At 29.1% G+C, this 13,581-nt stretch overlaps 1 protein-coding gene across 1 annotated transcript; it reads right to left on the reverse strand.

Annotated features, from left to right (window-relative positions):
• Positions 1–1,269: 1,269 nt before the first annotated feature.
• LOC126838595 (uncharacterized) lies at positions 1,270–5,521 on the reverse strand. The gene is made up of 9 exons (XM_050573130.1): positions 5,079–5,521; positions 4,969–5,001; positions 3,582–3,765; positions 3,448–3,515; positions 2,719–2,872; positions 2,592–2,656; positions 2,016–2,169; positions 1,776–1,952; positions 1,270–1,426 (listed from the first exon to the last, which is right to left on the reverse strand). Exons 1-9 carry the CDS (start codon positions 5,295–5,297, stop codon positions 1,401–1,403), a joined length of 1,080 nt encoding a protein of 359 aa, XP_050429087.1. The 5' UTR covers positions 5,298–5,521; the 3' UTR covers positions 1,270–1,400.
• Positions 5,522–13,581: the final 8,060 nt, after the last annotated feature.

Here is a 13,581-nt window from a genome sequence, read left to right on the forward strand (position 1 = left end):
ATTTTGGGATGTCCAAATAACTTACAGAAAAAACCCCTAACGCCAAAGATAGTATAATAAAAAAAAGAAAGAAAAATAAATAGTAAAACTGCTAGTTATCATAGAGGGACAGTATGCAATCAGATTAGGGTTTTCCACGAGATGTCCAAATGGGAGAAGAGATAAAACAAATTTCTTATGGTAATTATTCTGGGGGTCTATTCTTGAAACCATTCGAAAAATATAATATTATTTTTATAGGTACTTACTTTGAGCCATTCGGACCATTCTTTTTGAGGTCCACGAATGTTATTTAAAACATCTCGGCATTCCTCCCATAACCTCTTGGCAGAGTTTATAGTAAAAGAGGACGTAAACTTCCCTCTCATTAGTTCGGGATGACTTTCCATGTAATCTATAAGTGCACTTTTTTGCTCTCCCGTAACGTGAGATTTTTTTGGTTTTGACATGTCGATAAAATTAGAGAGTATATTCTGAGGTGTGTGTTTGACCACTGCTAGAGTAGTTATGATGAGTTAAGGGATGCGCAAAATATAACGACAATATCGAAACATCGATAATATCGATATTTTTGTTGAAATGTCGATAAATCGATATTTTAGTATCGATAACCTATAAAAATATCGAATTTTTATTTTTTTTATACCGGGTATAAAACAACACAGATAAATGATAATATCATTGGAACCGAATTTGGTTATCACTCATCAATTTTTTATTTTACAAAATATATGTATATTAACAATTTTGTAATTAATTAAAGATTACATAATATAAAATAATATTGTAATATAATATATAAAGCTAGATAATATAATAATTCAGGTAATATAACGTAATTCGTATACGAATGCGTAGTAGAATAGAAAGAGTAATAGAAAACGCAATTTCAAGAATACAGTTTTAAAAAACCAGTAGAAAGTCACATTTCGTATACGAAATGGTAGTAGAAAATTTTCAAGAATAGACCCCCTGAAGGAGTACTAGATCAAATGTCTTGTGCTTAGGAGCAGTAAATTAAGATGGGCTGGACATGTATAGAGATCAGAAGGTTCCATCTTTAAATCTTATATTAATTTAATTTTATGTTTGATTATAAACTTTTTAAATTATTAGTATAATATAAGGTGATAAGGTAACGAAAAGGATTTATTAAAAAAAAAGATTAATCAAAAAAGTATGCATCAAAGTAGATTGGAAATATTTAAAAATATACAAACAAATATTTCATTACATGTGTTATATTAATTATTAAATCTTCAGCAGTTATACAAATTAATTAAATAATCTATTGATTATTGACAACCATTTATTTCTATTGAAATGTATCTATGAAATTTTCAACAAATTTAATTTATATTTTTGTACGAAGTGTATTCCTTAATCTTTTCTTATTTTTTTTATATTTTTCTACGTTGTGCAATATCTGAAACAAATATACATTTTTAAAATATGTTTTTGTCTTTCAATAAGAAATAGTTACTAAAAACTTTACAAATTTGTTAGTAATCAAAACTTTTATATTTTTTAGTTATTTCCTCATGCATTTTGTCATACAGTAGTTTCAAACCTAACTTTTCGTTTAAGATCTCCCCTTTCCATTTAAATATTGAAAATAAGAAATAATTTTTTAGGTTTATTTACGAACTATATTCCATTTATCTTATTTAATTTGAATTTAGCCACCTTAAATTTAAAAAAATCAATTGTAAATGGTAAAAATAAAATAAATAAGATTAAAAAAATTGCATAGAATCGGCAAAATAATATTATACCTTTAAGAGTTAATATATCTTTTCCTGTGGGATTTATCGCAAGCATGTCTTTCTTTTTAAATTTAAGACCTTGCATTGCAGTCATAAGTCTCGCGAATCTTTTTGGAGTTATGCGTATCGTAGTATCGGGTTCAACCATCATTATCATATATTCACCGAAATCAATGCGATTGTCACCTGGAAAATTTTAAGTTCTAAATAATAACAATTTCCACTACAATGTCGATCTTAAGTATTAACCGTTTAAATCTCGGTGCTTGAACATTCTTTCGACACTCTGCTTAGTGGTCGTGTATGGTTCTATGGCTTTGAAAATATCAAACAGCTCATCACGGTTCAAAAAGAAATTTTTGTCCTTATCCATATCAAGAAACGACTGGAGCATTTCTTCCGCCTAAAAGTTTTAAGAAACACATTATGTTATATGTATTATAACACAAATTGAGTATTCATTATTCGATAAGATTTAATTTTTATACGCGAATCGTCTATATAGAATACTACATACTTTAATATTAATACGTTCAGTCAGGTCATCAAATTAAAAAGTAAATATTAAAAGTACAATTTACTAGTGAATGAAAAACATGACGTCATATATAGGTACAGAATTATTAATTAATCGATAATTATAAGAAATAAAATTTGAAAAATTATCTTTTTTATTATCTTACAAGAACATTTTATATAAATAATATGTTAAACGATTTTTGTTGTACATTTTTTAAGGACAAAACTTGAATATAATCTTTTCACGGGTAGTATGATCGTTCATACTGATAAAGTAAAAATTATATTAAAATGTTAACTACTAACCACTGCCGAAGCCTCAAACATTTCCATTATTTCCTCGAACATCGACGCTTCAATTGGAAAATTTACTGTAAACAGTTTGTGGATAATTTAAAAACAATATTCAACAGGTAATTAATTTTACTACTACCTTTTGGACTAATAAGGTTGAATATTTCTAATCGTTCTAGGGGAGTCTCAAACAGATGCTCAAGTTTAGCACTTTCATTTATTTCCTGTGTGAATTTAGCTTCCGTAATAGTGGCATTTGTGTTGGTGTTTTTATCCTTCTCTGACCTATTTTCCTAAAATAATATAAGAAGCGCATAATATGTTAATTTCATAATGACATTTTTTGGTAAGGTTTATATACAAAAAATATTTACAGGATGATTCATTAAGGATAATTCACATCAATTTTGTAGTTTTTTCTATTTGACACTCATTTAGAGTTTATGTTATTTTACAATATTAGACAGCACTCAAATTTGTTTTTTTTTAAATCTATCACTTTTTGAAACTTAAATGTCGAATTTTATACTTAGTTAACTTTTTTAATTGGGAATAATTTGATGAACATTATGCCTGGTTAATAACTAGTATTGGATAGTTACAAAAGTTGGAATACTTTAACATCTTTAACCTCATCTATCCTTCTCTTAATTTACTACATAAAATTAATACTTCAGATTTTTAAAGGCTATTCCCCGTAAATAATAAAAATGACATTTTTTAAGTATTAAATCGTCAATGATCACAACATAAAATATATATTTTCTTATATGTATATAATTTTATTTTGTCAAACGGAAAAACTAAAAAAATCATGAAACTAAATGAATCACCCTCTATGGTAACATTAATAAAACTGAACAAATACCTTTTTTGACACAACAGCTATTATCTGTTTCATTTTTTCCAACCGTTCCGCGTTTATTTTAAATTGTTCTGAAAATAATTATGACAATTGTAGAATGATTTATTCGTAGTGCATTGTTTTATTTTTAATACTACTCTTTAAATCAAGTATCTTTATGTATGTCTCTAAATGGCGAATGGTGATGAATCCCTTGAACTCATCGTATATAAGTTTCTGTAATTCCTCTGGGGATATAGAACCTTTTCCTTTGGTGTCATACTTCTTAAACATCTCTTCCCATTGCACGGTTTGCATGTTATCCAATTTTGGATTTGAAAACTAGAATATTATATAAAAATCATTTTATGCGAATTGTTTTATCATGAAATTAATAAGTCGAGTTGAAAAGTTATAAGTTTTAAAATCATCTGAAAAATGCGAAAACTTAGAAACTTCTTATATACTTTTCCTCTAATTTTTTGGTACTTGTTTATTTGTTTATTTCCTGGGGGAATTTTAAACATCCATATTCCCGTCGTACTTGTTAAATTTCACTTGTCATACATCGTTTACATCCTAGTATGTTACATGAAATGCATTTTTTTTAAATCGCATAATTAAAGAAATAGTATGAGTTATGACGTGTAAAAAAAATGTTGGAAAACGCGAAAATCGGAGTTCAGCTAAAAAAAAATGGGAAAAATACAAAAAGTGTTTTTTTTTTACATTAGAATTATTTGATATGATTTTGTGCTTTTGTCTTACACTCATTGCTGAAAATCCTATAAATATGAAATACGAAAAACATTAGAAAAACAGAAATTGAAAGCTCTTATTCTACTTATTCTTAAAAGCTTTTATTCGATACGATTCTAAGAGTATGAAATAGTAAATATATTAAAAATAGTAAATAGTAAATATATTTATATGAATTTCATAAATAATTCATCATTATTGGTTTAACAAATAAAATTATTATCATAATTCGTTATTATTGATGAAAATAAAATACAATTTTGTATACCTAACTTACGGTCAGAGTTATGTATCATTGGAATAGAATGTTAGCTAAATAATCATCAATCATTCGAAATATCTATAAAAATAATTATTCTAATAATTTTAGAAATAATCTCAAAAATGATTTAAATAATTTTAGAAATAATCTCAAAAATAATTTAAATAATTTTCAAAATAATCGTTCGAATTATTTAAAAAAATATTATGCAAGTAATTATATATTAAAACATAATTTTATATAAAATCAATATACTCCACATTTAGAGCATATATAAAACCAGTATATATTGTATAGGAAGACATTTTTTGATTTAAATTACTTTTTCTTCGAATATAATATGTAAAATAATTATTTGAATAACATTTCATTCGAATAATAATTTGCACAACTCTGTTTACAATAGTCTTAACAATCTCTATCGAAAATATGTTACCGTCTATATTTTGAAGCAATAAGTCTTTGTGTTATTTTGGTCATGTATACTATAAGCTTTTAAAAATTACTGAATTTTAGATACATACCGCAGTACCTGAAGAAGCTTCATCCTCGGCCAGCTAATAATAAATTGTAAAAAAATTATTTTGTATAATCAAACTTTTAATGATTTTTATAATTTAAGTTACATCTATACCCCATTCTTAGACGATTTCACTGCTGGTTGTACTAATTCATCTGATGTCTCTTCTGATATTTCGGCTGAATCATCGTCTAGTTTTTCTTCTACTACCGCTGTTGGTCTATATTTTATTTTATTTTTGGTCTCTTCTGTTATCTCTTTACTACCTTTGGTACTACTTTTCTCTATAAAACACACGACACACAAAAGTACTATAATATTTTTTGAAAACATTGTAATTCAAAATATGTACTGGGCTTGTACGAGACCCACTAGAAAATACAATTTTGCTTTTTGTTATTTTGCGTTTCGTTTTGTAGCTGTATATTTCTCAAGTATTTCGATTAAAAACAAAAATTGTGAACAACAATATCATAAATTATCTTTGAAGACATATTCTACAACAGTGTTTTTTGTACCAAGTTTTGTGTTTGTGATCTAGTTTAAAGTATGCACAACACTCGTGAAAAACATATATAAATTACCCTAAAATATATAGAACACAGCTATTAGCAAAAAGCCTACAAGAAAACAGCATCTTTGTCGCTTCTTGTCGTTAAGTTACCACATTTTTTACTTTTGTGTTCATAACGTAATAATAAATGTATGGTTAGCATTTGTGTAAACAGAAGATTCAACCAAAATGGAAAAAGAACAAGTGTTTATTTGAAACATGAGAAAATGAGTCATAGCGAATGTACACATAATATTATTTACTTTTTGCTCATCGTCTCCTCAGTGTGGGTAAATAATTTTGTTACATTTTTTTATGAAAACAAATTTTGACTTTAGATTTTTTTTTATGCGTGTTGTAGGTATATGTTAGATCCATATTCAGACTAATTTCCAATATAATGTATCATAAAAAATATATGAACTAACAAAAACAACTGAGTATTTTAAATAGTATATACCTCCTGGTTTCTAAACTAAGAAATAAGATATTATGAAAATAACAAAATTTGTTTTTATAATTCATGCCTAGAATGTAAAAAAGCCAGTTCAGTGGGGACGAAGGAATTTCTGCCTAAGTACAATCTATGTTGTAAAAAATAAGCAGAGAAATTTTGTTCAAATAACAACATGTCTTCAGATTAAATTAAAAAATTTTAATGGAAGGTTACCTATGTACGAATTAATGTTTGAAAAAAACCAAAAGCAACAGACATTATGTTACTGGCACACATTTTATGAAAGCGATATCAAATTATCTGATTTAAAATACTATACAAATGCTTCTCGATAGGACACTAACAAATAAACGTGTTTTTACTCAACACCAAAAATATATTTTAAACCATATACAAATACATAGGTTTAAAAAAAACAGATGTGTATAATATTCTGATGGCTTAGGCTTAAATCTCTGTATTTTGTTTTATCGTTTAAATATTATACAATTTTTGAAATCTAATGCAATTTTATAACGCTCAACTGCCAAGTCGAGTGTAAAAGGTGAAAACCGAACATGTGGGACTATTAATTTTATAGTTCCGAAACTTAAAAATCCAAAACCTAAGAGTTACTTATAAAGTTCTGAATATACCTAATTCCAAACTCTTCGAATATCAAAATATTTTTAGAAAAGGATAGGGCGTAATTCTTCAAGATTTAAAGTTAGGATAAACTCAATAAATTCGCTACTACATTGCAATAACTTAACACCCGACTTTGGTCGATTAAGCATAATATAGCATTGATAACTATGTTAAAAACGCATTCAACTTTACCAATTAAAAAAAATAATTTGTTGCAGGGCCAGAATGGACTTTCAAGAGTTTTAGCCGCCATCAGCTATATATTTGGTCTTTATAAATGTATCGAAAAATAAAATTAACAACACAATTTTCTTTTATTTTTGCAGAGCACATGAAACACGCTCGGCTTTATTTCACATAAAAGGTGGAGGATATAAAAAAAAAAAAAAACATCTAACAACTCCCAAATCCGGTCAAAGCTAGAAAACGCAAATAAACTAAACCTTACTGTGCGTGTCAAACATGTATCAGCAAATTCTTTAAGTGTCTCTACTCCATAGGTCTTAAATTATTTTACACTCTGTTTTACACACATTTCGCTCTCTGAGACATCTGAGACGCTAACACGCTGTTTGCCGACGTCCAACAGCCCATCCCGAAAACTAAAAACATACTTACCTACTCGCGCAGACACCTGTCACGGATAAATTGCTAAAATCATAGTATACATACACACGCACACCACAAAATCTATATAAGCTGATAATAAAGCCATTAACGTACTAGGTGTGTAGCACGGCCGAGCCAAAATCGCTTAAGATTCTATCAATTTTTCATTTTTTTTTTTTGTGGAATATTGACATCAATTTATGTTTTTTTTATGATAACTTAGACAATGTCGTTACAATAAAATCGATAACCCATTTTCAGTAGTTATTTTTCAAGTTATATCTTGAATAATCCTCCTTTTATCTCTCTGCCTCTTATCTAAACTTTAAAATGTTTTTAACTTGGAAAATAACTAATCAACTTGAGCATTATTTTTTATAAAACATTTTTTTCTTAACAAAGTCGTTAAGCTTCCCGGTTCATAGGTTTAATTTAATGGAGGGGGAAATCTTTTTACACGTTAACTTTATGCAAAAATGTCTTTAAAAAATTAAAGGTGTATTGAACCTTAAGAAATATTGACAAATATTTACCTTACTCGTCACGAATCCATATAAACAATAATATATTATCTAGATGGTCAAGTATATAGAGTATGTATAATAATATCATACATGGTAACCGGTTTTCACAAAGAAATAGATTTGGGAAATAGGTGTATTTTCGATTATCGATGTCGGCCGTCTCAGTTTTGATTTAAAGACAAGTTTTTTTGTAAAAAAAAAAAAAAATTGTACTATTATTACAGCTGTGGCGGGCAAACGGATCTACACACGAGTAGAATTTTTTAATCGTTTCCATCTCGGCCTTCTTTCCATACCTCACGGGCGGCTTGAAATATTTTATTAAAAGAAGAAGATAACATGTTATTATCTCGTAGATACATCATGTACATCCACGTGACGGCTATGGCCCGGAGGAAATATGCCCTAAATGTTTCGGGGAAGATCCTATACAGAGATAATAGCCGAGGACTCTTGTTATTTATTTATTTTTTTATATACTTGGATTTGGATTACAAGATCAAACGTACCATGCTGGGGTCTCTATAAGAAAAGCACGTAATAATAATAATATGACCTTTTGGTTTATTTTACCATATAAGTTGGTAGCTGGGCCAGCCGGCCGGTCGGTCTGATGTGTACAACACAAGAGAAGAATATATATATATATATATATATATTACTTACTAGGATATATAAGAATATATACTAGGATTGTTGTTTGGCCTTAATTGAAAATAAGAGGAATGATACGCGGAGAGATCGAAACGATGCCGGCGAAACGGTTTTAACAGTACACGCATAGGTACACGGGTACACAACCTATAAGTACAATAACGTTTTTTTTCTGAAATAACAAAAAAAATATTCAAGTTAAACCCATCATCGTTTAGTAATAATTACCATAAAGCACATACTGTATTATTTCACTGTATACAACATTGTACGACAATAGCAACAACGAGATCATATCTATATGAAAATTTCATATTCTAATCATTTTTTATATATATATGCTTTGTTAAAATTTGTATTTTTTTTTTGCCCAATCATAAAATGATTATCTAGACAATGTAAGATTGGCTAATGGATTTTCAAGTACTACAGTAGACGGGGAATTTTGCACCGGCACCGTGTTTGCAGTGAAAACCAAAGGTATACGTATACCTACTACTACAACTTACAAGCTAATATAATAAAATTGTAGATTATTAAAAATCTTTTTCTTTTTTTTCTTACAATAACGACGGTATTGACCTCAAACCTATTGCTGCGGCAAATCTATAAACACTTGTGTCGTGCCATGGGATCAGAACGATAATTTGGCAAAACCGGTTTGCCGAAGCGACCGATTATTATTAATGTCGTTGACCATACAGTGGAAGAAAAAAAAAAGAAATATCCGGATGTACATTGTAATAATTGTTGTTTAATTAAATCGAGCCACTAGTTTTCCGGGGATGAAGCGGCCAGTTGGGGTGAAATCGAAGGATTTTCAAGAAATTTTCAACATTTCAAAGAACACAACACGACCGCCGGTCTGGCCGTCTTGGGTTCTCGGAAGTTCCCATCGTTAACGGTTTCCGGTTGGCCGATCCTAGAAAGGGAATTAGTACATTTCCCTCTTTCTCAAATATTAATTTTACTTTAACGTTTAAGCCATCGCGGTGCAACGTAAGTAGATACCGAGTGCGCATAAAAGTGTATAATATACAATTAGAAAGTAGCCACAACGGTATGCAAAATATCGACGTGTGCCCTTCGCAATATGCGATGGAATCTAAATCGTGGATAAAAAAAAACTGCCAACTGATTTATAGCAAAAACATACAAGACGTGCTAAATTCGTCTGAGTAATGAACATTTTCAATTAGAAAACATTATAATGATATACAACAGTCTGTTAACGAATGGGCTGAACAGGACGAATGCGTGTTGACTGGTATAGTCATATACATACGATTTTATATTTTATCTATGCTGGCCAAATATAGTTTTTTTTTTTGCTAGTAGAATTATTAAAAACGCATTCATCGTTTAAAAAGTCTAAAAATAATTCTATGTGAAGCGTTTTACAAACATAACCTAACGAACGAGGGACTTTCCTTTTTTGCCTTCACGATTCTGTTTTTACATTTCTTATTAAAATTGTTAAGTGCATCCACAATGGCGTTTAACGTGTTGGCTAGGTTAAGCTAGGCTGAAGAAACGGTCAGTAGAAATAGATTAATGAATTCTACAGGAACCGAGCCTTCTATAAATTACCCGAAGTAATTTGTAAATTGAATTATCCTATTTTAATAAATACGATAAAAATGATTGTTAACTGTTCAGTTGATAAATCACCGTTTGTTTTGAGATTTTCCAAAAAACATTGTTACAAGGTTGTAATGTAACAACTTTACACTAAAAATTATTTAATAAAATTATTGAAAATATTTAACAGCAGGTAATTTTTGTTTAGACAAAGTAATAACCTACATTTTTTGGTCATCATTTTACATTGCTATACAAGCAAATAAGAATTTTTATTTCAATGTCTTCATGTGAACATAACAGAAGTTCAAGTGCGACTACTCGATGGACACACAAACGGCAAATTATTATTTTTTTCTTATACCATGTTCTGCTAATATGGAAACAGCACGCGTGACTTTCTTGTAACTTGACCGCTTGAATTCACCTAAAAACGTTTTACCTTTAAGGAGACACACTAATAATAATTCTCAATTGAATGCATTGTGAATTATATTTTTCTAGTGTTTTGTCTTGTCTCCATTGAAATAGTTTAGAATATGTATTGTTGTTATTACATACCTATTCAAATATACCGTAGAAGGATCACTAGTAAAATACCATTCAAACATCATTAACTCTTTTTTTAGAGTCTAGAGTGCTTTTATAACGTAATTATTGTTCAATTCGACAGATGTACGGATCCGTCGTCAAACAGCTAAACTATGTATTGCATGTAAAAGGAATCTAAAACTATAGTCAAACAAATTTTTAAGCCAAATGCAAAATTCTTAAGTCACGGGTAAACAAATTTGGGCAAATTCGCCATTTTAGGCAGCTGACAATGTGTTTAATTCGGAACATAATATATTTTTTCCAAATTTGTATGTTTTACTCGCTTGTCGACTCCTAAGTGAAAATCGAATCGACCTAAGCTAGGGACGGATCTCTAAGAGAGGAAGAACTTCCAAGTACTTGGCACCCGACAGCAATATTATTAGTGTTTAACGGTGTAGAGCTTTACACGGATATGATTATAAACACAACTAATACCAACTGGTTGGCACGCGACCATAGCTGAACGGACAAATGGATAAGAAACTCGATTCGACGAATCTTGTGATCTAGCGGTGACAATATTAGGTAAAGCATTAAGATTGAGAATCGGTCCTACACAGTTCGGACATTCTTGTGGTCGTGGTCGTTATAACGACAGAAAAGGTTAATATAAAACCCGAGAAGTCGCCACGGATAGACATATACACCGTTAACTGTTTAAATTTTCTTCTGGTATCATCGTTTTATTATTTCTTTTAACAAAAATCTCTCCTAAACGGGTTATTATTTCAATATCTATTCATATATATCTATTCATATATATATATATATATATATATATGTACATTGAATACGGTCCTCGGAAACCACAGACTCGTTGTATGTAAACAATATTCACTGTTTGTTCGTTTTGATGAGTATTCAACATGTAGGATATACTTACTCATTTAAAGATAAAAAAAATATTATAATTTTTATGAACATAACGTAATATGATGTACAGCTGTTTATACTTTATCATATCGTACCATAACATCCATTTTTTATTTAATCCTAATAATTATTATACTCCACGAAACAGTTTTTTTTTATTTGTAATAACTAGAAAATACAGCCCTAAGGGGTTTTAAACTACGTACCGGCTTTCATTTTAATTTAAAGCCTAATACCACATCAAACATACTAGTTCTTATTTAAATTATTTACATTTTTATTCTTTTGGAGATAATGATAGTTTGGTATTTCTTTTTTTTTTTTACAAAACAACACTCAGAGTTACTCTAATACCTAATATTTGTAAGGAACGTGTAGAATTTGTACTAAAGTAAGATATGATTCCATGATAGCTAGCATGACATTCATGGTGGATACATGGGGAGGGGGTTATGGAGACTGAAGCTCATTTCTTATGTTCTTAAATCGTTTGCATTCAAAGTGTTTTTATTTTATAAAATACATTTATATATTTGTTTTACTGAGTAAACTTACAACCTAATGATTATAGCTTATATATAATTCAAAGTGACTTTTTTTTCTAGCCCCCTTCCTTATTTTATTTCTAGTTTCCACCCCGAGATTTAAAAAATGCAAAATGCATTTTTTTTATTAAGATAACTGTGATCACATGACACGTGTAAATGCAATACAAATCTTAGATTTCAAATCAGCAATCACGTTAATATTGAATTTAATATTATAATACACAAGTGAGTAAAACCAATTACACACCTAATATAAAGTAACTCTGACCGTGTTTTACAATAAAGCCTCTATTTTTATTATTACTAGAAGTAATTAAACTATTTATAAAGTTATTTTCTGGAATAAATTGACGATTGAACGTTAATATTTTTTATCGATTGACTTTGCCCTTAAAAAACGGATAAACAATTGAAATTATTCAAGGCTACCAATCGAATGTACGATTTAAACGAATAAGTATACACATATAAATATTTACACAGTAGGTAATAGGTATGTTGGTGTGTAATTAACAGCTCGTATAATAATAATAATAATATGTACAAATAGCAATAACACATCTAGTATAAAGCAAACGGTTTACTTTGAGAGTATCACCAGGAAACCGCGATTTCACACCACTCCAGTTTTGGTTCACTCCGGTAAACGTTCGAAAGTAATAGCCGTTTATCTGTGGAACATCAACAGTTCTAATTCTCACATTTAAGACATCATAATGCCTCGCGGTTTGGATGAAAAAACACATTTCCCAGCTCATATGCTACCATTATAATTCCCGCAATGCCTCTGGAACTTTACTTTTCAACCTCATATAAGTAGTCCAATCGCAGCCCCACCATTATATTTTGCATAATTAATATTTCATTACTATATATACAAATATACAACGAGTGTAAAACATTGTTCTGTCTTGGTTAATTAATTTTTACACTTTCATTGTTTCAATGATAATAGATGCTTTTTTTTCTATTTTAAATATTACACTCATAGTTAACACATTTCTCACAAAACGAATGCCGAAAAATATCAAATTATTCCATGCATCTATATTTACATAAACCGTAATTTAGCCCTTGTAGGATTTAGCTGATAGACTGTCTACAGGAAAAATATTAAATACAACGTATTATTATAACTTCATGAAAATAGTTAAGTCAAAAATAATTTCTGTACAAACGCGCAGGCCACAAACAATAGGTGTGTTGTTGAATTTTCTTTATGTAAAGGTATTTTGAATATTTAAAAAACTCAAAAAAGGAACAACGTGTGTGGCACAGTAGTATAAGCCATAAAGAGTCTTGGTACTATACCAGTTAGTAGTGACACTCAAGACCGTTAACAAGTAGAAAAAGTATATAATTATAATTTATAGACATCACTAGACCTCCGTTTCCATCACACGTTCATCGCACAAATTGGGCTTTTTTTAGTACTTACATAGTCGAAGGCATTACTATTTACTTACCTTTATGTTTTGTAAACTAAAACAGTGAAGTGTAATTTTAATTTTAATACAAGTAACTACTAATTAGTAGTTATAATGCAATATGTACCTACATAATAATAATAATATAGTAAGCCCAATAAATACAT

This window comes from Adelges cooleyi, unplaced genomic scaffold (genome assembly GCF_023614345.1).
Source record: "Adelges cooleyi isolate 19-005CV unplaced genomic scaffold, UGA_ACOO_1.1 ACOO_flye_CR_arks_rails_tigmint_CR_PRNA_30, whole genome shotgun sequence".
Taxonomy (NCBI): domain Eukaryota; kingdom Metazoa; phylum Arthropoda; class Insecta; order Hemiptera; family Adelgidae; genus Adelges; species Adelges cooleyi.